Genomic DNA, 24,575 nt, shown 5'->3' with positions numbered 1-24,575 from the left:
AAAGGGAGAGGAGCACCTGTCCAGATGGGAGCACCAAGTGCTCCTGGCTCCATTGGCCCCCATGGCAGCTCTTCTGCAGTGCTACAATCTTGAGGTAACTGAGGATTGCAGCAACACCAGGTGAATATGATGATGGTGGAGTAGAACTTAATTTATTGCTGCAGCTTGGGGAGCAGGAGAGAGGGAGCAGCTGCCTGCCCTGGCTCAGGCCCTCAGTCTGGGTTCCTGGGCCGGGTGGGGTTTCTGGCTAGAAGTCCAGGGCACAGATCAAGGCTGTGCCCCGTTTGATCCAATGCTTCTGCGGCTTGTCTGTAGGGATTTCCACTGCAATCACGTAGTTGGTGGAGTGGCCTGTTGTTGACAGCGTGCCTGTAATGGGGGAAGGAGGGGCAGGAGGGTGGTACTGCAGCCCAGGGAGTCCCATACAGGTGACCCTGTGCCTGTGTCAGATCCCCCTTCCCATCCTTATGCCAGGTGACAGGCTGAGCAGGGTTGGGCAAACAGGATTGGGTGTTTTTGGTTGTGGGCTTGAGGAGAGTCTGGCCAGAGGCACTGCTGCCTGGCTGCTTCTGACTCTACAACCACAGCAGGAGAAACCTTTTCTTCCCTGGATGAAAAGGTGTCAGCAGCTGGACTGCCTCACCCAGTGCCAGCGTGTGGCAGGAGGAACTCCTGCAGCCTCCTCCTGGCTGCCTTTCCCAGCTGCTTCTACACCCTCCCTTCTTCTGTAGACCTGCCTTTAGGGCACCTACCTGCACGGGTAAGAGTCTTGTAGATGGGGCAGAGGTAGATGCCAGTGGCTGGAGGCTTGCGGTTGGGGACAGGGAGCAGCCAGATGACAGCCATCTCCGTGTACAGCTCCTTGGGACGTGACTCAGCCAGTTGGAACTCATCAGGATCCCAGCGGGCGCCTTCCAGGAACAAGCCATGGATGTAGCAGCCTTCCTCGGGATGGTGCCTCAGCTCGCTCACCGGCTCCTTCATCACCTGCCGAGGAGAGGGGGCCAGGGGCCTTGAGTGAGGCCTGGCCTGGGGGGACACAGCCCCAGGGACCCCCTTAGGCTGTCCCCGTCCTGGGGGGGCCATGCTGGGTCTTGGGGCATCTCGGGGCTGTGAGCAGGTCTGGAAATGCAGAGCAGCCTGTGCTTACCCCTGGAGGTGTTTGGCAGAGTGGGTGGGTGTGCAAGCATAAAGGGAGCAATGGGGTCCATGGGCAGCTGTGCAGTGAGCAGCTTCACTGCTTGAGCAGGTCAGGGGTAGAACTGCCTTTGTGGCCTTTTAGCAGCAGATTAAAAAAAAAAAAAAACAACCAGAAAATCTCAGAACTTCTGGCTGACTTACTGACCTTGAAACTAAATGAGATGGTGTCAATGGAGACGACAGACTTCCTGGCAAAGTTCTGCAGTGTCCCGGTGAGGAAAGCCTGTGGGAAGAAGAACCCACTGATCCAGTACACAGAGGGGGTCCCGTGGTTGATCCATTTCTGCAGGAATTCAATCCTCTGCACCAAGTCATTCACCCAGGATGCCAAGGGCTTCAGCGATGGGTAGGCCTGCAAGGCACGCAGAGAGGAAGGTGTTGAGAGCAACCAGGGACATCTCAGGCCTTGTGCTCCAGTTGCTGACAGCTGCCCAGAGCCCAGGGATTCATCCAGCCTGGGGCTGGGAACAACTGCATTCAGCAGGAGACATCTTCATGCCCGGGGAGCAAAAGCCAGCTCCACGTGAGACAGCCCAGTCCAGCTGTGGTAGCTGATGACCCATTCCCCTGCCTGCGGGGGGGACAGCTGGGCTAGCCAGGACACGTACCTTGGCATTCCAGATCTCAGGAACACTGTTGTTGTACAAGCTGCTGGCCATCATCTCCAGCTGAGAGGACATCACCACCAGGCCCTTGAGAGCTTTCAGCAAATCATTCAGACTTTGCACAATCACCTGCAGGAGCTTGTTGTACCTACAGAGAAAGAGCAGAGTGACTCAGGGCAGTGGTTTATCACCCACCTCTCCCTGGGACAAGTGAAACCCTCTCAGTGCCATGGTCTGGTAACCACAGTGATAGTGGATTAAGGATTGGACTTGATCTCAGAGATCCTTCCCAACCCAGGTGATTCTGTGATTCTGTAACTCCACCTCCTTCTAATGGGGGTCTCACAGCTGCTCCCAACCCCGCATTGCTGACAGTAGTGGATGGAGACACTGAGCAGTCCCCACAGGACAGGGATCAGCTGAAGGTCCTATCTGGAACAACACAGTTGTTAGCTGGGCTGTCACCCCTACTTCTATGCTCAGCAATGAAGTTCCATGCAGGTGGATGGGAGCAGGGGCCTCTCTGCTGTGCCCAGGACATGATCCCACAGGGTTTTTACCTAATCACCTCTTGCACCAGCACTGTGTTCATGGACTCCTCGTAGAGCAGTGGGTATTTCTGGATCACCTCCTGCAGGTTCATGGAGCCAGGCAGCTTTGCCAGGATGTCCTTGGAGGTCTCCTCCACAAGCTGGAAGAAAGGCAGCAACTGGGTAAGCATCCTCCTGGCCAAGCAGGGGGAGAGCCAACGCCTGGATAGCACCCAGCAGACAAGGTGGCACCTGCTGAGAGTTGGTGTTTGAGCTCACTGCCTGTACCAGGCACTGGCCCAGAGCACTGAAAGGGACTGGGGCACCCACCTCCTCCCTGCTGTGGCCTCCCACCATCAAGGTCTTGGGTTGCAGCTGTGTAATGGCCCCCAGCAGAGCAAAGGTCTCGTTCTGAGCGAAGGTGATGTTGGCGTTGTCGTGTAACCCAAATAGCTCAGGGCTGTCATTGAGAGGCAGGCTCTTGATGTACTGGAGGTAACCCTGGAGAAGAACCCACAAAGGCTGGGAGGCCAAGAACACTGGGATAAAGCTGTGGTGCCCCTTTGGGCTGCCACAGGCCTGGCCCAAAAGAGTGAAGATTGCTGGTTAAGCTAAACCCAGCAGATCTAAGCCCAGCAGACCACAGACTCAGTTGGAAGATACTCCTTAAGTGTTTGAGACTCATTTATCTTACTTTTATGCAGCTCTTTGTCCCCTCTTATGGTCAGGTAACACAACTCACAGCTTTGACTTAGGGACAGCTTCTTTGTGCCCAGAGTGATGACCCAGGACTCGGGGCACTGGGGTGGCAGCTCCTCCAAGCCAGGTTTTGTGGCTGAGTGGAGGCCATGGTTTGGGGTCTGGCTGGGCAGTTAGATTGCACTTGGGTAGAAGCAAGTGTGCTGTAGCAATGGGCAGTTGGCAGTGAGCTTCCTGCTGAGCCTCCTGCAGAGCTCCTCAGCTACTCTAAGGTATGTGATACCAAAATGATTCAGAGTACAAAAGCTTTCATCTGGGGAACTCTGCTGCTAGCTGCTACCACCTCCTGTGCACAGAGACAAGATTTTCTTCCTGTTGCTGGAAACAGATGCAGCTTCCTGAAAGCAGTTGAATATCCCCAGGTTCTTACAAGATTATATTCCTCCAGGGAAGCAGAAATGCAGAGGGCTTCAGGGAGCAGTAGATCCCCTTTGCACTATGATGATCCTCCTGACTATATAACCTGCAATTTGTTACCTGAGTACTTACATTGAGGTCAGAAGAAGTACAGATCTGCTTGTAGATCCCTGATTCAGAATAGGTAAACTCAGGAGTTAAAACCTCAGGCTTGTAGAAATCTTCCAAAATACTCATGATGCAGCGCCTGTCCCAGTCATCAGTCACACGGCCACCATAGTTGATCTCCCCAGCCGTGTACTTCAGGACCTGTGAGGGACACACCATGGCTTTTGGACCTGTGTGTGCACCATGAGCCCTTTGCCCCCACAGAAGGGGACAGCTCACACACTTACCTTGTAGGGGACTTCAGCATATTCACTCAAGAACATCTGCAGCTGACTGATGCAGATGCGGAGGTCTCCATCTGTGAACTCGTAGGGGATGTTGAACCCTAGAGGCCCAAACTTTCTCCTCTCCAGCATGTTTCCATGGAAGAAGCAAAGTGACAGCAACAGGGATTTAAACTCTGTGACCTGTGGAAATGGGAAGAGGGAGAAAAGGTGCTTGGCTTGGGAGGAGGCATCCTGGGATGGGGTCAGTTCCTACTGGGCCCTGGCAGAGGAGATATGCTAATTTTGTGGAGCCTGGAGAGATGCACACCTCAGGCTGCTGAGCTGAGCAAGGCTGGGACCCACTCCCTTGCTTAAAGAGAGTTTCCAGTGTCTTATGCCAGGCCTTCACAACCCAGTTGCTTCCAAACTTCTGATCCATCACAGGATAGATATGGGCTTATGAGAAACACCACCAGCCCTTCTCTAGCATGAGAGCTCCACTGGAAAGCATACACTGGAGCAGGCATGGGCTGGAGACAGCAAACCAAAGCATAACCTGGGTCTTACCTTGGGGCAAGAATTCAAGAAGTCATCAGTGAAACTAACGTAGGACTTGAGCAGGTTGGCCTTGACCCCGCGGGGGGGCTCGATGGTCATCTTGGAGCCATTCTGGAGGATGGACACAGGGAAGTCTTTGCTTGGTAGACTGGTGAGCCAGAGGCGAAAGTCTTGATGCACCTGGAAATCCAGAAAGCAGCAAGTGCTCAAAGGGTGCATGCACAGCCAGTGCAGCTGCTTCTTCTCTGACCCTCTGGTCTTACAAGAAACACGTGGATGGGGTCAAACTAGATCCAGGATCCTCCCAGTAGCAGGGAGGCTACTCAGTAAAACTGCTCACCTTGCTGGGGTCAATGCCCTCAACGAGTCTCTCCAGGGAAGGCATCCAGCTGGGGGCCAGGTGGCAGTTCTGGAAGAAGACCCAGTTGCCCTTTTCCATGGCACTGTGCATCATAGCTTCAGCACGGGGGCCCTGAGGAGGCAGATGAGAAGAGATCAGAGACTCTCTACTGAGGGTTGTGCCCTGCTGAGCTGGGCAGGGAGGGAGCGGCTGAGTGAAAGGACCATTTTCCAGTGAGCCTGGCTTTGTCTCCCTGGCTCAACTGGATCTTTGCTCTCTGATGGCACAGCAAAGGCCCTTCTACAGGGTTTGCAAGCCTGTGTGGGAGGGTGGAGGGAATGGAAGAACTGGAGATGGATTTGGAAGTTAGAGGGCACTAATGGGGAAATTACTGCAGCCCCCCCTCCCCAAAATTGGCTCCTCAGGTTAGCAGAAGGTTGGTGAGTAATGGGTCTGGGGCAGGAGGGTGATTTCACTGTGCTGCAAGGGTGTTTGACCTCCTTTGAGAGAGGCCAGATCACTGGGAGTGCCAGATCAGGACAGCACTGCCCCAGCTGGGCACTGGCAGCTTACTTGGCCTTGGCCCAGAGAAATGGCAGAGAGCTTCTGGGAGAACTTCATTTCTTCAGCAAACTTGTAGAGGTCAGCAGCAGGGTCAGTGCCTGGGGACAGCACAAACACCAGGGGGGTGGTGGCAGCAGAATCCTTGAAGACGACGGAGAGGTCAGAGGTCTGGAACACAGAAAGTTGGTCAGAGTGGAGGAGCATCATGTGCAGCACCTTCTCACCCTGCCTGGCCTCCAGCTCCTCTCCAAGGCACTGGCATGCTCTTGGGTGTAGAGGCCAGAAACATATTCAGTAAGGGACTCGTACAGCTCTGCTGCGGCAGTGTTAGGCTCAGGGCAGTAACCACTTCCCCAGTTGTCATTCAATCTCTCCCCTTGCATGCCTGAACTTCTTCCCCTCCCACTGTGGTTCACCTGGTGGACATTAAGTAGGACATCCCTTGTCTAAGGCATAAGTGGGGAACCAGCTGTGGGAACACTGTGGCTGCAGAGAGGCACGAGCAGCCTCACTGCAGCTGGGAAATGCTGATGGCCCATTGACAGCAAGCTCCAGGCCTCCTGTTCCACTCCTGCTTCCAGGCCTGGCCCCAGCAGCACATCCTTGGTGCTGGTCACCTGAGGCTCAACGAAGCGCCGGTCCAGCTTCAGTGCCACAAAGTCCTGCATGGCATTGGTGATCTTATCTCCCCGCAGACACCGCAGAACCAGCAGCTTCTGGAAGGCATCAAGCTCTGCTTCCCACTTCCCAGGCAGGGGTGCTCTGCAAAGCAATTAGGTGCATTTCTGGGTGCCATATCCTGTGGCTCCCCAAGAAGCACCCAAGCTGCCTGTAGGGAGTCACTGGGGTTTCAGAAGGGGCAAGGAGCTTTTAGTCCCTTGGCTGAAGTTGACTATAGCTTTGAAACTATCAGCAAGCAAGCCAGAGCTTCTTCCACTGGGGAAGCACCAAATACTTCTGGGCTAAGGTCTTCTGTAGCTCTGCCTTGGGCAAGCAACACTCACAAGCAAGGGCTACCCTGGAGGAGACAAGGCAATGCCTCATCATCCTCCTTGTATGGCACTGCCCAGGGATCAGAGCCATCTCTGCAGCTGTACTGTCTCCTCTTGCTATCCCAAGGACACTACCTGCTGGGCACAGTTCAGGTAAGCTGACAAAGCAGAAGGCACTTGCCTGTGAGGCTTGGGGCTGTCAAAAATGGCCCTGAACATTACGAGGTTGTCTGCAAAATCACTGGCAAAGCTGGAGAATTTCTCTAGGTTGCTCAAGGCCAGGATGTCTCCCCATGCTCTCTCATTCAGCCAGGTTGGAGCTGGGTTCTCCTTCATCTCCTTTATGGTCCCTCCTGACAGCAGGTACCGCCACTCTTCCTGGGAACAGGATAAGATATGGTTATGGATTACAGCCTACCTGCCTGAGGCACGTGGGTTTGTGCCATATCCAGTGAAAATCCTGTAGTAACTTTCTGGCTGCTTCTCCTGCCGGATGTATGTCTTGAGGAGTAAGCAAATTGCAGAGTGTGGTGAGATCAACATCACTGTTCAGCTGCCACTAGTATTTCTCAACTTTCTAATCCCTACGTACACCCTTCAACTGCTTACAGACACGGAGAAGTTTGGGATCCAAGGGAAGGGAGAGGCCCTGGGTTTGCCCACCAGCCTGCCAAGGCCACCCCCAGCCACAGGGAACAAGGCTCAAGGACCAAGGTGCCTTGCTCACCATATCAATCTGCCCATCATTCATCAGGATCCGCACACAAACCAGGAAGGCAAACATGAGCTTGTGCTTCTCAAAGAGGCTACGGCACACGTTGCTGTACAGACTGAAGGTGATGTAGTTGTTGATGTTTGTGATCCGCTCCGTCAGGTCGTCTGAAAAAAAAAAAAAAAGGGCAACAACCAGACAAAAGTGGTGAGTGTTATGGCTGTTGGTATCTGTTCATGAGGCACACCTGCACCCTGCCCAAATGCTGCTCTCAAACACAGACTTGGCACAGAAGTTTTGGTAAAAGCACAAGGCTGTGAGACTTGGCACACAGAAGAAAACACTACCCCAGCCCCAGGAGAGAGGCCACACCTCACTGCTGCAGCCTTTGTGTGCCCACCCACCACCAACCTGCCCAACAGGCACTGCTGGGTAGGGAAAGGTGCCCCTGGCCTGATAGCAACAGCCAGGAGCTGTGCAGGAGTTGGCTCTGTGAGAAGCAGGTCCCACAGGTACCAGGATGGCCTGTCCCCTGGCACTGACATCCCTCCTGCCTGGTCAGACAGGGCAGCAGAGAAATGGTGGGGAAGGGAAAGGCAAGGGGGCAGGCTGCAGCTACATCTTCCCTGGCTATGTAGACAAAACCAGGTAAGTTCTGGACCATGTTGGGAGCTAATGCAAGAGGCCACATCTGCCTTGACTGCGCATGTGTCCTAACTTCTGCTGCCACTAGACCAGGAATGTGGGGTGATGAAGAGGAGAGGAGGGGACTGTTTGGGCTGGCACCTGCTTTCTCAGAATTGCTGATCCCCATCAGGAAGATGTTGAGGAACCACTCAAGTGAGTACTGGTACATGGGGTCCACATTAGACAGGTCTGAGACACAGAAGTAGAGAATCTGGGAGCGGACGGCCACAGGCACATACTGCAGGCGGGTGACATTGATGTCCTTCCCTGTCTGCTCTGCTGCCACTACCTTGGCCTAGAGGACACAAAGGATGCTGTGGTCAGTGCAGTGATAGCAGAGGATACACAGCTTCAGGGGGAGAGGACCTCCATCTCTGACCTGGATTTCTCCTGCCTTGAGCTTAGATGCCTCCAGCACTTTGATGAGCTCCAAGTCATCTACAGGATTTCCTTCAGAGGTGCTGAGCCGGTACAGGATCTGATCTTCTATCTTCTTCAGCTCCTGATGCATCTGGGCATTGCTAACAATGAGCTGGTTCCTAGCTTCTTCTAAGTCAGGACGCTCTGCAGCTACCACTTCACCCAGCAGTTGGTCTTCCAAACCACTACAACAAAAGCCATGGAGGTGAGGGTGGGGGCAATAGGCTTGAGGGCTCTGAGGAATGAGGCTGGGCAGCATGGGCACCTATTAGGGTAAGCAGGTACCTGGGTGAGAGGGTGAAGTTGATGAGGGTAAGCTTTGCAGAGATCTCGGGGCTGTAGTGAGGGTTGGGCAGGCTGGTGGTGATGTACATCTTGAAACTCTCATGGTATGGGATTACTGCATCCCCCAGCTTCAGCACAGTGCTGCCTTGCTGCTTGAAGGTCTGTACCAGAGAGAGAGAAATACAGGAATACTGGGTTAGCTACACCTCTTGTAAGGGAAGAAATCCTGCTGTGCCCTGGGCTCTGCAGTGATGAGAGTCTGAAGGCTCCCTGGACAGAGGACATGGAAGACCTGAAGGAGCAGCTGTATTCCATGGCTCTGCCTCCCAGGCAAAGATACCTGATGTCAGAAGAGCAGGGTGTGCAGGAGGCTGCCAGCATGTTGGAGCCTTGGCCAAGATGTGCAAGCACAGAACAGGCAGCATCCATGTGAGTGACACATGCCCACAGAGACCTACAAACCCACCATGTCCCAGTTCCCCCTACAGCCCAGCAAGGTGCCCACTGCCCCTCCTTCCCATGGTGAGACAGGACCTGTTTCAGCAGGACTGGCTCCAGGGCTGGATCCAGCTCCTCGCCAACATTCTCCAGCAGGAAGGGCTTCCCAAAGGTAATGGAATTCTCCAGAATGGAGAGGAAGTCCCGGTCGCTCAGCTTGGACACCTCCAGGCTGTTCACCTTCTCCTGAAAAGCAGCAGGGGCAGGCAGGGTCCCTAGGGTGTCCTGCCCACCTTCACATCCAGCCCTGCTGCATCTTGCACCTCTCACTAGGTGGATTTAGCTCCCTCGACCAACAGAAATAATATACTTTCCTGTTTGGATGTTTTTTTGCTATTTTGACAAGTTTAGTCCATGTGACCACTCCTGCAGAGCCTCACACTGGTAACTTAGAGCTTGTTTGCCTGCAAAGTGAGAGCAGGTGCGCGGGAAAAGCTCCCAGGGAGCAAACAAGGAGCAGCTGCCCAGGCCTCCAGCCTGATACTTTTTCAAAAGGGCAGTGGGTGGCTCTCTGTAGAGAGAGAAGGTTTGTGTTTCTAGTGCTCTGGTGGCAAGGACTGGGGTCACTAGCCAGGTAATATTTCCCTGAGATCCCTTCTGTCCTGGGAACCCTAAAAGCTTTTATAGGAGATGCTAGTGTTAGACTGTTTGTTCTAAGGTGTGGTGAAGGATGTAGTGCCTCCAGAATCCTGGTGGAGAGCCAGAGCGGGAATTTGATACCTCACTGGCTTACAGCAGGGCCCTGCGCTCCTGCCCTGTGCTGCTTGTCCCTAGCAGGGAAATTCATATGGGATGACTACAGATATGGAGCCAGTCTGGTGCTGGGGAGGTTGGGCTAGGACAGTGCTGGGTCTTGCAGCTTTGAAGCCCAAAGCCTGAGGTTGCTCTGTGCACCTCCTGGCAGAAACCTGCTTCCCCCAGGTCCTGGTGGACCTGGCTCTCCTCCCCATACTCTTACCAGATTCTTGATCCACTTGTTTGCTTGTCCTTGGGGATCTATGTAGTGAGTCCAGCGCTGGGAGAATTGCGTTATTACCCCATTTTCCACAGACAGGGTGTCGTTGGGTAAACCAGCAACCTAATGGGGTAGAAAAAGCTGTTGAGAACACCTGGTAGCACAATGCAGCTGACGAGACAGAAGCCCTTCCTGCCCTGGCCACAGTGTGATGGATATCATCTGAGCCCAGAGCTGCAGCTCTGCCTGAAGCTGCTGAGCTGAGACATGGAACAGAGCTGTGCTTGGGCAGGCTACAGGGAGGGCTTTGCTCTCAGCCTCTGGTTTGTAAAGGGAAAGCCTCTGATGCCCTCAGGGCTGCTTCTTGCTGCTGCCAGCTCCTCTTGGGCTCAATGTACAAGGAGCACAAGCAGCAGTTCCAGCTCTGCAGTGTGGAGGCTCTTGGATGTTATGGAGTTGTCTGGTTTGGGGCCTGTTCTTTGATACAGGTGGTCCTAGGGAGTGTTTCAGCCTTTGTCTGAGACACCTCCAACCTCAATATTGTTTTTTTCTGCAACTTGCCTGCCAGGAGCGGATTTCCACAGGATCTCCAAGGGTGCTGATGAGGTTGGGCTCCTCTGTGTGAGGAATGTTGTTTTCTGACAGCTTCCCCAGCCACTGCTGGCACAGAGCTGTGCGGTAGTGTCCCTGCCAAGAGAAGCACCATCATAGCCTTTCTTTTAATAGCAGCTCATCTGCTGTGAGCATCTAAACCTTCCTGTTTCCACTCAAACAGGACCCCCTAGGACAAACAATGAGAGATCCAAGAGCGATTTTTCACCTTCTTGCCCTATTCTTTCAGTTGATTTGGTCAGCAAGAGGCCAAGGGAGCAAAGCAGTTGAGAGCCTCCCCAGGGAGCACTGCACACTCACCGTGAAAGGTCCCAGGTAGGCCACAAAGCCAGCTGCAACCAGCAAGTCCCCAGTAATGTTGTTGATCTTGTAATCCAGGTTCTTTACAGTGTCCTGCCAGCGCACCTTCTCATCAGCCAGGCTGTTGATGAGCTGTGGAATAAGGTGCACACATGAGAGCTGCTGTGTGGTCTAACCATGGGTCCTGACCTGCTGCTCTCTGGGTAATGCTGCAGATGACTTTGAACAGGGGTTGCAGGGTGGCCCCTGCCATCTCCTGTATTATGTCCCCAGCTTTGAGAATTTAATCCTGGGATTACTGAGCTGCTCTTGATCTGGAGATGTGTTACTGGCAGAAGATGCTGCACACAGGAGGACAGCAGCTTTTCATAGCAGTGCCAGGTTAGTTAGCTTCCCCAGTCCTGTTGTGCTGCTAAGACCTGGCCAGGAAGCTTCAACCTAGGATTGCCATGAGCTGCAAGCGCACAGATGTGCTCACCACTGTGCTGCTTTACCTGAAATCAGGTTGTCTCATCTAAGCAGCCAGAGCCCAGCTCTGTCCCTTACCGTGTCGGCACGGACCAGTCTCTGCTGACACTGTTCACACTTCATCTCCAACTCTTCCTTCTTGGCTATGCACTTATTGTATTTGTCTTGCAGTGCAGCAATGCCATCTTCAACCTCCTTCAGGCGTGCTTTGGCTTCATCAAGGACCTCCTGGGTGGCACGCAGGTCCTCTTCTGCCTCCTTCAATGCTTGCTGGGGAGATGCACAAGAAAACAGTGGGTATGGGGGGCATGTGGTCAGGCTCTTCCCCAAGAAAGCCAGAGACCTCAAAGCAAGACCATTCCATAAAAGCACTAGCTGGTGCTGAGATCCTTCCTGGTACAACAAAGGTTGATCTGCCTAACTCCAGGGGAATGTTCTGCATCCCCAGAAGTGAAAGTAGGGGTGAAGAGGGCATTTCTACATAGCTCCTAAAAGCCAAGAGGCTGTGTTAGCTCACACAAGTTCATGATGTGGCCAGCTGGTGAAAAGGAGGAAAGGTTCCTCTGCTTGCCTTGAAAGAGTAACAAAAAAATAGCTGGGTTTGGGGAGGATTAAGGCTGAAACAAGTGAGATGTGGGAATGTTTCTGTAAGTACAGTTTCTGCTGAGCCAGGAGCCTGGCACTAAGAATAAAGTATTCTTTCTGTCCCAGCACATTCTAGGCTGATTTCTTTTACTTTAATGGGTTTGGAGGCTTTGGCTCTGCTTAAGGCTTGGTCTGATTATTAAGTCCTGATCTGTGACTTTTAGCATCTCCTGCAGAAGAGAGCTGCTAGTTCCCATGTCCTTCAACACCCACTGGGTCATGCTGTCTCTTACCCGTTTGGGTTCCACGACCTTGGCCACGAAGTGGTACTTGTGCATGGCACGCACCCACTGGCAGATGGAGGTGCAAGCTTTGGAGACTTTGGCAATGGCAGCTGGCTGGAAGTCCTTATTGTCAATGTAGGGCTGGATGGCCTTGATCACACTGTCTGCAATATTGTCCTACAAAGAATGGTGGGAGATAAAGGAGAGACTGGTGATGGTGGTGCCTGTGATCTAACTGAGGAGGGTTTCAAAGGCCTTCTCCAGATGAGCTGGCAGGGTTGTTAAGGCATTGCATTGGAGCAAGAGGAATCAAATTGTTGCATATTGAGGCCTGGCTGTAGGACTTGGTAAATCCCTTCCCATACCATTTCCATCCAGCTCTTACACGTGGAATGAGCAGAGGGACAAAAGGAAAGGACCTGTGTGTCTGGGTCCCACTGCTCAAGTGCAGCCAGCTGACATGAGGATTTCCAGGCCAAATGCATTCTCATCCTCTGTGCTGCTGAAGGGTGCTGCCTACAAAGACCTCTAAGCTACACTGCTTTGAGAAGGATCTCTGTGAAGCAATATCTAATCCCTGGTCACAGCTTCCCTCTGCCACCACTTACCTTATCATACTTAAACAGGCTGTCCAGGAACTTCCCTGGGTCCTGGAGAAGGCCCCTGCCTGGTTCCCAGTAGTCATCCACCTTAGTGCCTAGCTTTTCTCCTGCCACCTTTTTGGGCTTGACTCCCTTCATTATGCAGACAGCTTCAATCACCATCTTCACACCAGGAGGAGGCCGCTGCATTGCTCGTACCTTCAAAGCCCAAACAGAGACAGTGGGTTGACCAGGCTCTCAGTGAGGTGCTCACCCTTCAGCTAGCCCAGGGGGGAGTAGGACCAGAGGCAGGATGTCTAGAGGATGCAATGCACGGGCAGAAAGTAGAGAGATATTAGAAGGGAAAGATGGTTACCAGAAATGGCATGGAACAAACTGTAGGTAGGGTGAAAAAGCCTGCCCTGATGCTCTGACAGGTATCTCTTACAGGCTGGAGATGTCTTAGGAAAGGAGCTAAATCTGTATGGTCCTGGGTAGGAGATGTATGGATGTGGGGCATGGTCCCTTCCTCTGTGGGCTGTGTGCTGCATTCCTTAAGATGGTCTGTAACACCTGTGGAGGGCTGAGTTTATCCTCAGCAAAGAGTGCTGCTCTGGCTGCCAGGACCCTTAAGGACGACTCCTGCTTTTTCCCTTCTAGTACTGACCATCCTCACCATGTCCAGCCAGAGAAACTCCCAGGACTTCCCACTGGAAAACAAAGTCAACAGAGGGGCAAAGTTCATGGCGACGCTGAGGCTGGTCTACCCCCATGCAGACACCCTCTGTGAGAAGGACTTTGACTGGCTCTTTGACTGCCCTCAGACAAGTGAGTTCATTGAGTGGTTCTGCAGCACAGTGACTGAGGAGAACGTGCTGAGTCCAGCTGAGGTGGAAGCCTATGAGGCTCTGCTGGCTGCAGGCAAACCCATCCTGGAAGGCAACGCTCTGGAGCGGGCGCTGCAGATGTGCTGCCAGGTTTCACAGCTCCCAAGAATGGTACCAGAGGATGAGGGTCCCTCTCAGGAGGACCTGCAGCAGGAGCTTCAGGAGCTGGAGGACTATCGGAACCGTCAGCTCTGGAGGCATGAGAAGATGAAGGCTTTGGCAGCCAACCTGCAGCAGCAGCTGAGGTATTTGGAGGAGGAGGAGGAGAAAGCAGTGAATCAGGATCTGAGGAAGGCTCAGATGGACTTAGAAATGGAGATTGTCCAAACGAGTGCTGTCCTGAGGCAGATCAGCAAGACTGCAAAGCAGCTGGCAGAATGGTATGGGGACATGGGGAAAGGCCAGCCACCAGCACTGCTGTGTGAGATGGATCTTGGCCCTTACCTAGAGGTAGAACAACAAGTCACTGACAGGTTTGAGAAGTTAATCCAGCAGATCCTGCCAGAGAGTGCTCAGGCTTCAAACGCTCATGGAGAAAGTGCACCGGGAGAGAAGGAAAGGATCGAGGCTGGGACAGAAAGGGACTCAGACTGGAAAATACCAGAAGAAAGAAGAGAAGCTCCTTATCAAGAGTGTGCAAAGACACCATGGAGGTCACCAGCAGGTCAAGGAATACTGGTCCAAGACTCGATGGCAGAGCTGCTAGGGGAAGGGAGGAATGGGAAAGACATGTTGACTGTGAACAATGAGGAGGAGAGAGATGACAGCCAGGAAGCCACAAAGAGAACAGACACCAAGCAAACAACTATGCCAAAAAGCCTTGGGACTGATGGTGATAAGCTACTGGAGGACCAAGACAGTTTCTGGAAGGAGCTGAGCCAAATAAAGAAAGCACGTATCTGTGCCCAGAGGGAGGTTATAGTCATGTCAGCAAAAGTGGAAGCCAACTCTGCTGCATTGGAGTGGGTCCAGAAGACTATGGAAGCTCTCGAGAAGAACCAGGTAGGGCCAGTGCTTCCTTTCCTCCACCTTTGTGGCAGGATCTGCCCATGCTGCAGGCAGCTCCTCCTGTCAAATGCTGGAGCATGGCTGACATGCCAGGAGGGGGTGGCAGAGCAGTCAGACTGCACCCTGACCCCAGCCTCTCTTGTCTTACCCCCGCACAGTCCGCAGTGGAGGCAGAGCTCTGCAGCCAGGCTGCCGGGCACCAGAAGAAGCTTCATGCCCTGCACTGCAACATCAGGCAGATCCTGAACCACAAGCTGCCAGCCCTGCTGAAGGCAGAGGCACACATCTCTTGCCTGCCTGTCCTGCAGAGGCAGCTTGGCCTGGAAGCTGCCTTTCTGCAAAACGTTGCCACGAGGCAAAAGAAAGCAGCTGCAGGGCTGCTGGGCCAGCAAAGCCGCCTGGATCTGCTGGAGCTCCATCTGAAATGGGAGAGAAAGGAGATGGAGGAGAAAGCTGCTAAGGTGAGGGAGACAGAAACTGCCATGAGAGAAGCCCAGGTCAGGCTGCAGAAGCAGAGGGAATACTTTAAAGATGCCAGCTCCTCCCACAAGGATTGTCCAGACCCAAAAGACCTCTATGCAGTAAGGTAAGGACCTCTGTGTGTGTGTATGTGTGCAAGAGGAACAAACAGATGGCATGGGAATGAGAGAGGCATGCAGCAGACCCAAACTATCAGACAGTCTAGCACTGCCCTTTTGCCAGTGCAGAGCCACCTTCACTCCATGGTGGTGTAAAATTCCCCAGAAGATGGCACAAGCTTTTTGCTGGCTGGCTTGGGCTGATGCAGCAAAGCATGAGCTGGGAGAAGGGAATGAGTATGGAGAATAGAGGTTTCCCTAGGATGTGAAGATGGAGTTTGTAAAGGCAAGTTTTCAGCCATGGAGAAGGAGAATTGGGTCAGAAGGAAGCCCAAGATGCTTGGAGCAAGTGTTTTCTCTGGTTGGGTGCCCTGAACTGACAGGAGCTTCTCAGTCTTCCCTGCACAGTTCTGGAGTAGTAGGTGCTGGTGTCTTCCATCAAGGAGTGTCTGACTGGCTCTTGAGCCAGCCTGGTTCTTTACGGTGCTCACCAGGAGTGGCTGCCCTCTTACTGATGTCCCACAGCTCCTTGCATCTCAGTCCCACAGCACACATTGTACCCCGAGCACTGTTCTTCCTCAGCACTGGTCCACTGCTCACACCTCTGCCTGGCTGTCCCCTCCTGCAGGCTCTGGGACATGCTGGTGGGACCAAATCAGCAATTCTGCAGCTATGAGGCCCTAGCAGCCAAGTGTTCCCAGCTGGTTCAAGACCAGAGGGCACTGGAAGCAAAGATAGCAGCTTCTATGTCCCAGTTTCCTGCCCTGGAGTCCTTGGAGTCCTCCACAGAGGTGCTCTACCAGCTGCTGTACAACAGCTCCAATCAGCTGCAGCTCTCTTCTCCGGTAAGCAGGAACTGCTCCACCAGACCTTGCTGGGTGGCACAGGGCTGGGAGGGAGCTGGAGCCCTCTGGGCCATCCTTCCTGGGTGCAGGGAGGAGAACTTCCTGTTTCTCAGCCTACCAAGGGAGAGCAGGTTGGCCTGATCCTTGCCTTGTCCCAGTGAGGCAGTGTCAAAGACAAAGGTGACTTCTACTGTGTCACCTGTGCTGTTAAGCATAGAGATTAGGGTTCCTTAGCCAAGGTGGCCCAGTAAAGCTACCTTGGTTGCTTGGACTGGATGTGTCTGGAGGCCAGAGACAGAGGTTTAGTTTGTTTTTCGTGGGCTGAACTGTTCCCCAGGTGGGAGGAAATCCCTGTTTCTGCATGTTCATATGTGTTTGGGCTCTGCCCCTCAGGAGACCACCAAGCTGATGCAGCAAGTGACCACCATGCAGGACAAACTCTACCGAATACTGACAGACTTCCTGAGGGACCTGAAGGTCAAGCGTAGGTCTCTGGAGAATCCTCTGTTGCAGACAGAGCACAACCTTTATGTGTATTTTTACTGCAATGAGGATCGTCTGAGAGAGGTGGTGGAGGAGCTGGAGAAGCAGCTGTCAGCTTCCTCCCAGGGCCCACTGACAGAGCTGCCCTGTGCAAAGGAGTAGGTCAAAGGGATGCTTGTTCCCTGCCATAAAAGTGTTGTCCTCTTTTGGTTGGGCTGGGTTATCAATCCTCAACCAAGAGAGAGCTCTGGTGGTCCTGGCTCCAGTCACAGGTGCCTTGGGTCACAGCTGGGCTTAAAAGAAGCAGGGAGCTGATTCCTTCAATGAAGAGCTTCCTGCAGCTGGGTTAGATGATGGGTAAGAAACTGATGCACATTGTGAGTTGGCACCGGAAGTGTTGTTACAGACAGGAGACTTCTCATGCCAGTTCTACAGGAGGATGGATGGTGGGAGCAAGCGTCTTTCCCCACCTTCTGGGGAAAGGAGTTTTCCATGGTTTTGTGGGAAATAAAAAGTTCTGTTATTTGCAATTGCAGAACAATAAGCCCATCCCTCCCTTCCATGGCTGTTACACCCCTGCAGTGAAATCTTGCACTTGCTTGGTCTGCTCTCTTGGCTATGGGCTGGGACAATTGCCTGGCTCAGAATCACCCTCCTTTCTCTCACTGTCCTATTTCAAGCCTTCCTTGAAGTCAACCCACCAGCCATTACCTCTTCCTCCTCTCTGCCTGTGATGAATCTCTTTTCAGAAGAGCCTGCTGGTTCAGTTAGTGTGCTGCTGGGTCTGTCCCTGTTTTCTGCAGTCAACATTCAGGGCTGCGTTGTAGTACCTGCCACCTACCCCCAGAGACAGGCACCATGGGGTGGGCCCTCCTCAACACTCTTTTTCTGGAACAAGCTGGTACTACCCAAGAGCCAGCTGCTCTCTGCCCCTCACACCTGCTTGCTTCTGAAGGAGTGAAGCTGAAAAGCTGTGTGGGCTTTTGCCCAGATGGTGAGCCCAGGGGGGTGGATGGAGACATCAGAAAAGCCTGGAGATCCTGCAAGCCTATGGAAGCAGAACTGCTGCAAAGTAAGAGGCTGTCCAGAACAGGATCCAGCTCTGCCACCCTCTGCCTCACCCCAGTTACCTCTGTAACATCACTTTTATTGAGATTCCTCAGGCTGGCAAGAGCAGCATCCAGGGCTGGAAGGGCTTCAGCCAAGTCCTTCTGAGCATCATCTGCAATGGCTTGGGCTGTCTCAGCTTTCATTTTAGCTTTATTCTCCTCAGCCTGCACAGCACTTCTTGTCTTCTCAGCCACAGCTGTGTCCACCTGTAACACCAGACAGCCTCAGAAGAATGCTGGAGCCAGAACACCCCTTTGGCTTGCTAGATAAGGATCACAGTTGCCCTGGAAGATTGTTTTCTTTCAGCAGAGACATTGTGAGGCCTAACTGGAGGGGATCCCCTTCCTGCATTGTATTGACAGAGATGAGTAGAGATCATCCTCAAGCTCCAGGTCTGGCCATACCTGGAATAGTGTTAGTTCTGCAGGAATTAGCTGTTCTACCTTTTTCTCCTTTTGGCACAGGGAGAAGATGCATAGAAATGCAAATTCACAGGCAGATGGAGGACTAAGAGGTATGAGGGTTTTGTTTCTGAAATTCTCACTTCTGCCTACCCCAAGGGTTAAAACACTGCCTGGAGACAAAAAGGGAATGTAGAATATAACCAAAATCTTTATCTGCTATGTGGGAACATGGAACACTTCTTCCTTTGCATGTATGATGATAGCATCTCTGTTCCCTCTGTCTCACTCTGGCTATCCCACAGCAGGAGATTGGGAAGGGAGAAACATGAGGAGGGAAGATGGGAACAGCCAACACAGGACAGTTCCCTCTTCTGCAAGGGCATGAGTTGTTGTGTGTGATAATCCCTGAGGTTTGGGCGAGCAGGGGCAGGCTCCAGTTGGATCAAGCTCCCTGGAGATGGGATGTAGAGGAACCGTCTGGTCTTATAGCTGCTTAGGCCACCTGAGGATTGTGTTAGTAGTGTTGCTAGTCTGTGCTTGCACGGATCTAAACCAGTGAGGAAAGGGAGCTGGTAGCTTGTCTGACTGTCCCTGAGTTGTGTGAGCCATTGCTTCTGCCAGTAACTGGTTGGTAGGCTGTGCCTGGCCCCCACTAACACCAGAGCTGGGACCCCAGCAGAAGGGGTCCCCTGCATAAATACCTGCTGTGCCAATCTAAGGCCTTTTTACTGTCAGATCAAGCAGGGTTTCATACAATCTCCACAAGGTCTCCCCAAGCCCTCTGTCCAGTCTGAGCAGTCAGCCTTGGAAAGTACAGGGTGTTCAGCAGCTGTACCTGTAGTTGCTCCATGGTTGCTTCTGTGTCCTTGGCTGCCTGTGCCAGGAGAGGGCGGGCAGACTCCAGTTCCTCCTGCATCTTTGCTACATCCTCTGCTGTTTGCAGGAGCTGAAAGAGCAAAATAGAGTGAGAGAGGACAGCCTGAGGAATGGGCTGCGCTGTACTGTGCTGCCCTGGTAAGTGCTCCCTGCCCAGGCTCAGGCTCTCCAAAGCAGGGCTTGTCCTGGGCTCTACTCTGAGCAGCAGTCAGGCACTTCAGGTCTGCTTTCCAACAGTGGTGTCTAATGGTGCCTGGCATCCAGGGCTGTCATCAGCTGAGGCAGTCAGGCAAGGACAACAATGTTGCTGCCATACAGCTTTCAATTAAAAGGTCAATAAGGAACTTCCCGAGAGATGAAATGCTACAGAGGTCCGTAGTCCCCAGACACTGGGGACCATCGTTCTTTCAGAGCTGTTAGACTTTCAGACAGGCTGGCCCTGGCAGAAGGCAAAGTTCTAATTTGCTTTAGCATGAGTTTCCTGCTGTTACAGAGATGTGCAGGGCACCTCACTGCATCTCTGCAACTACACATACACTGGTCAGAGCAGGTAAGCAGGACCCAAAGCTCCCCTAGGCGTGAGGGACCAACCTTGTCCAGGCCACCTTGCATCCTGTTCTTGGCTGTCTTCAGTTCCTGTTTTTTCTTTTCAATCAGAGAATTGAAGATGCTGAGGAACTCGAGGTAGCTCTTGGGAGTGATATAATTGTGTCTGCCCAGCTCTGCTAGGTACACTTGGCACTTTTCTGCCACACTCTGATGTATTTCTACACACACTCGAATCTACAGGGAGAAAGGAAAGCAACAATCTAATTCAGTACTGACCATGTGGGAGGCAAGTCTGTGATGCCACAGAGAGCATAAAGGGGCTTATGAGGAGCTTAAATATACAGTCACTGCAGAGCTTACATATGCCTGTGGGCTCCAGTGCCATAGAGGGAGTGACAAAATGACATGCCTATGTATTTTTTTTTGTATACAAAAGCTAACCAGTTCTGTATTTGAAGGACCCTGCCATGAAATGCTTCTGCTACAGGACAGGATGTTTCTACAGGTGTGTCCAGCATCTATTGTCTTTGTGTATCTAGAGATGTGGCACACAGAGCATACAGGAGCTGTGTTGAGTGAGGCACCCACCATCCCATCAACCTCTTCAGTACTAGCACCAAGATGGGGGATCTCGTTCAAAAAGGAGGAGGCAACACACTGCAGGGCTTCAGCAGGCCACTCGTTGAACCAGTTGATGGTACAGCAGTTCACAAGAGAGGGGAACTGTCTCAAGCGTGCGCGGAAGACTTCTCCAATAGGGCTGAGGAAAACGCGTGCAGAAAAGAGATGTTACAACTAGCTCTAAACACAAGGACAAAAGAGCTTTCCTACTTCCACAGAACTATCCTGAACTCTGAAAGAGTAAAAAAGAAGGTAATATACTGAGGGAGGAAGGAAAGAGATAGGGAATGAAAGGTGCATGTCATAATTCACTCTTTGGAAACCCTGGGCATATTCTAGAAGTATTAATATGGTAGTGGGGTGATGTCTTAATGGGTCCCTCCCTGGGGAGAATACTTAAGGGGAAGAAATAAATGTGATCTGACGTCTATTTTAAGCAAGTGAATGCAGAGATTGCATCACCAGAACAAAATCATGGCTGTGATTCTTTCACTTCTACTTGCACTGAGAATGCCCTGTACCTTCTGGCAGCCCTCTTCGAAGCAAGCAAGCTTGCTGCTCATGGACCATAGTTTGCACTAGATTGATGAATAATCATGGCACAAGTGAGCCCCAAATTCAAAAGCAAGCTTTTTTTTTTTTTTTTTTTTTTTTGTAACAAACAATTCAATGGTGCATGAAGGAGGAGGAAGCTTGTATTTAATCTCAATCACATATAGTCATAATTCTTGGACTTTTCAAACTTGATCCTGAAACTAGCAATTGTAAAAATTAAGTATCCAGAAGTATCCAGTCCTACAGGAATTACTGATCCCAAGTAATAGAGGCTTGGAAACAAAGGTCTCATGACAAAGTGGTACAAGGCAAAGGACAAAGAGGGAGCAGTTAGCACTGTGAGCATGGAATCCTACCCCTGAACTTACCTCATGCACAGGACCATGTGGATATTGCTGCGAACTCGTCCTGTGTATGCAGCCATCAAATTGGCCTTGGTGGGCTGCTGCCTTAGATCTCGAATAACAGGCTTCATAGCTGTCATGATCTGTTCCTGATCATCAAGGCTGTAAATGTTTGGAACATCACCTGAGTTGAGCAGGTTGTTGATATCCTCAAGGAAGGATTCATCTTTAATCTAAGTAGATAGAAGGGAAAAAAAATGTTTCTGAAGTGGTTAGACAGTCATGCTTGAAGATTAATTCTGGACAAACACAGCCCTCAGCCTCTGGTACAAGAAATAATTTTTGTGATCATTCATCTCCAGTAAAATATATTCTGACCCTTGTCCAGCAGTTCCAAACATCCATATTTAGCCACTGCAAGGGGCAGAGGTGTGTATCTGAGATTAAACCTCCTTCTGCCAGTTCACTGTCTCAGGGCCTTGCCCCTTGCCTTGCAGTGACTCTGCAACCTGACCCCAGCCTGTTCTGGGTCTTCATCCTCCAGCACAGAACACTTCTGTATAAATATAAAGCTCTCTGTGGGAGACAGAGTAATTGCTGGGATGTGCTACAGTATGTGGGATGATTTCCCTCCAGAGCTACTCTCCACCTTTGCTAAACCAGAAATACACAGCATCCATGTACTTGATTATATGCACCTTCCCATGCCCCTCTTCTCCCAGTTATACCTCTCACCAGAGGCAGAAGGATGCAAGAACAAGCAGTGTTTGACAGATGCTTATCTCACTGCTTAGGGCACTGCCAGAAGGGACTTGGTTCCTGTGATAATGAGGGCAGTCAAAAAAGGCTAGGGGGAACATGCCTGTGAATTCTAGAAGTTGGCCTACTCATTAGCAAGTTACAGTTTACAGTAACAAGCTAATATCTTGTGGAACCAGTAGGAATAAGGCTCCAAATCTGCTGGTGTCTTTGAAAAGAATGATGTTCCTTAGAACTTCTAGTATCAGTGGTCAGTATAGTGCTTGGCTTCAGGCAAGATGGGTCTAAAATCTCTGATCCCACCAAACCCTCGGATGGAGCTGAAAGAGGCTTCTTTGAGCAACAGAAGCATCAGCCCACTCACAGACAGCTCTACAGTCCCTCTAGCAACAAATGTACCACCTTTAGTTTCCCTGGAGCTTTTCTATAAGAAATTCTTTTATTTAAAAAAATACAAATTGTGCCTGGTTTGTACCAAACTCCTCAGTCTTCCCTAGAGAGATTTACTGAGCTTAGAGGAGTGGTTTTGACCCCATTTCTGATTAAGTACACCATTCTAATCCTCCTGTACCTGTGTGTCTACAAATAGGAATGTCTTGGGTAGACTTTGAAGGCCTGCCTTCATCATAATCTTTTTCAGGTCATCTCGCCATTCAGCCATGCCATAATTTTTGGACAGTTCAATCTGGAAACACTCATAATCAGCCCTAAAGGAAAGAGAAGCCCACAGAGTTACATTGAATTAAAATCTCTTTTTGTAATCTTGAGTATATGTTGCGGACTCTGGGATAGAGGACACAAGCAAGTTGTTTTTCTGCAGTGAGTCCTTAGCACAAGCCTATCCTTGTATGTGTTCAGCCACCAACCCAAGAGCATATTTTACTTTAAGCAGCAACACTTGAGCTAGCTGGAAACTGAGAGAAGTACAACTCCATGAGTTAAGAGAGTCAACACTGATTTTGTGAACAGGCCCTGTACTTCAGAGTGCAGAGGATCACACCCCATATTCAGACCTGGAAGAATTTTCTTCCTCAGCCCAGTTCCCTGTCTCTTCCAAGTTTTCCCCTTGAGGCCTCATGGCTTCCAAGACTCACTAGTTCTACTTGCCAGGCTGCCAGTGTCACTTGATCACTTGTCACTAGTAGCTCCTGTATTTGTCTTCCTGCTGCCCAGTTCACAGGAAGAAGCCCCTATCTCTCCCCTGGCCATGCTGAGTGCTGAACAGGCCAGTGAGCTGACATGAAACATGCTGCTTTTGCTCATTCACTGCATGCCCACAGCAGTAACCTAAGCTACTAGCAGACAAGAGTTCAATTTTTCTAGTGTAAATGTGCCTGTTAACTGAGCCTTAGCTCTTGAGTGTTAAATCTGAAAAGGCAGCAACCAGAAAAATGTGTAACCAGCAAGACTAAGGGCAGGAAAAGATCCTCTCTGGAAGCAGCCCTGATGGAGCTGCGCCTCCTTATGTGCACAGGAGTGCATTACTTACATGTGAGATGCCAGCCTGGTGAGAGACTGTCTCCCACTTCCCCCAACACCCAGGAGAAGAGCATTCCCTGGAGCCTGCCTCAGGATCCGGCTGATTCGGCAGATGTGCTCAATCGCATCCATGAAAAGCACAAGCTTCAGCTCTGGGGTGTTGATTTGATTGTACTCCTCCAGGTAATCCTCAATCACAACCTTCAGCTGTGGGCAAAAAGTCAATTGTGGCTACCAGATAAAAGCAATTGGGAGGGGGTGGGGGACCTGTAAGCACAGCTGGGACTCTGGGAGGGTAGAGGATGGTGCTCGAGGGTGTGGGAGCAGCTGCTGCCTCTCAGTTGCTCCCTAAGAGCTGCTTCTCAGCTGGTGGTGGCTCTTTGCTCCATGCTCCTACAGGAATTGCCACTGGACTGGGCTGAGTTTAGCTAGTGGTATGGCAGCAGCTGCTGAATGGTGACCTTTAACTCAGACAAGTGACTAAGGTCTGCTGTTCCCAACAGTGCTGTTTGCTTGGTGAGACAGCAAGGCACAGTTAAGAATAAAATAGCTTATGGCTGCCTGACCCATGCTTTGCCACAGCCTCCCTCTGGAAGTGCTTCCTAGCTCTATAGTTGCCTGCTGTTGTATCCTGTGGTTAGGATCCTGCCTGGAAAGGGCAGGTGCTGGAAGAAAATACTGCTGGCTGTAGATGGGCAGAGAAGCACACTCCTGTCCTGATCCAGCCATCCCCCAGAGCAGCTGCAGGAGCAGTCTCTCCTGCGTTTCCCAGGGCTCTCTTCAACAGCTTCCTCAGGCCAGAGCCAGAGTTGAAACATGAAGACACCAGGGATTTGGTTCTACCCACTCAGCAATCCCACTGTCAGCCTGGAAAAAGCAACATTAGCTGGAATTCATACCGTGCTGAGATCCGTGCTGAGGTGCCAGTGGACTGTGCAGCCCCTTGGTAAGTCTGGCAGTCTCAGCTGTGCTCACCTTAGTGGGGGACAGGCCCACCTACTTTGCAAAAGATTGGAAAGCTCAGCTAATTACCAGTCCTTGTCACACAGCTATCACAAGAGGAGAGGACTGGATAATAATCTGTTTCTGATAACGAGTGCAAAACACACTGCTCATTGCCTTTGCTTAATTATCACTACTAAAGTACTCATAGTATCTTCTCCAACAGGGAAGCTGGCAGTAACATTAATTACTTGTAAAGGTCAATTGTGAAGTCTTTAATGGTAAAAGTAGTATTGTTTGGGGGTAATGTGCCATTTCTTTCCAGCAAATTTAACTTTTCAGTCCCAAGTGCAGCTCATCTGGGACATTTGGCACAGCAGGCTGCCCCCAGGATGGCAATACAGAGACAGCTTGTTCCACCTCAACTTCTCATCACACCAAATGCAGCCACTCGCCATAACTGGGGTAG

At 51.5% G+C, this 24,575-nt stretch overlaps 1 protein-coding gene across 1 annotated transcript in view; it reads right to left on the bottom strand.

Moving 5' to 3' along the window:
- Positions 1-141: 141 nt before the first annotated feature.
- The window catches only part of DNAH1 (dynein axonemal heavy chain 1), a 67,976-nt gene continuing 43,542 nt past the window's right edge, over positions 142-24,575 (bottom strand). Inside the window, exons 47-77 of the mRNA XM_030458634.1 lie at positions 23,175-23,371; positions 22,257-22,392; positions 20,951-21,159; positions 19,995-20,166; positions 19,449-19,640; positions 18,817-18,927; positions 17,598-17,783; positions 12,694-12,885; positions 12,095-12,262; positions 11,295-11,486; positions 10,749-10,880; positions 10,398-10,523; positions 9,840-9,959; positions 8,918-9,067; positions 8,384-8,544; positions 8,058-8,283; positions 7,778-7,973; positions 7,007-7,158; positions 6,461-6,657; positions 5,905-6,049; positions 5,297-5,455; positions 4,724-4,855; positions 4,393-4,563; positions 3,847-4,026; positions 3,584-3,760; positions 2,666-2,836; positions 2,366-2,496; positions 1,809-1,953; positions 1,346-1,552; positions 753-987; positions 142-369 (exon numbers count right to left, since the gene is read on the bottom strand). Coding sequence (XP_030314494.1) covers positions 248-369; positions 753-987; positions 1,346-1,552; positions 1,809-1,953; positions 2,366-2,496; positions 2,666-2,836; positions 3,584-3,760; positions 3,847-4,026; positions 4,393-4,563; positions 4,724-4,855; positions 5,297-5,455; positions 5,905-6,049; positions 6,461-6,657; positions 7,007-7,158; positions 7,778-7,973; positions 8,058-8,283; positions 8,384-8,544; positions 8,918-9,067; positions 9,840-9,959; positions 10,398-10,523; positions 10,749-10,880; positions 11,295-11,486; positions 12,095-12,262; positions 12,694-12,885; positions 17,598-17,783; positions 18,817-18,927; positions 19,449-19,640; positions 19,995-20,166; positions 20,951-21,159; positions 22,257-22,392; positions 23,175-23,371 — 5,190 coding nt within the window. The 3' untranslated portion in view covers positions 142-247. The remainder of the gene's footprint in view (positions 370-752; positions 988-1,345; positions 1,553-1,808; positions 1,954-2,365; positions 2,497-2,665; positions 2,837-3,583; positions 3,761-3,846; positions 4,027-4,392; positions 4,564-4,723; positions 4,856-5,296; positions 5,456-5,904; positions 6,050-6,460; positions 6,658-7,006; positions 7,159-7,777; positions 7,974-8,057; positions 8,284-8,383; positions 8,545-8,917; positions 9,068-9,839; positions 9,960-10,397; positions 10,524-10,748; positions 10,881-11,294; positions 11,487-12,094; positions 12,263-12,693; positions 12,886-17,597; positions 17,784-18,816; positions 18,928-19,448; positions 19,641-19,994; positions 20,167-20,950; positions 21,160-22,256; positions 22,393-23,174; positions 23,372-24,575) is intronic.

Source organism: Calypte anna, chromosome 12 (genome assembly GCF_003957555.1).
Source record: "Calypte anna isolate BGI_N300 chromosome 12, bCalAnn1_v1.p, whole genome shotgun sequence".
Lineage (NCBI taxonomy): Eukaryota > Metazoa > Chordata > Aves > Apodiformes > Trochilidae > Calypte > Calypte anna.
The sequence above is the reverse complement of the archived record's forward strand: the minus strand, read 5'-3'. Positions and strand labels throughout refer to the sequence as shown.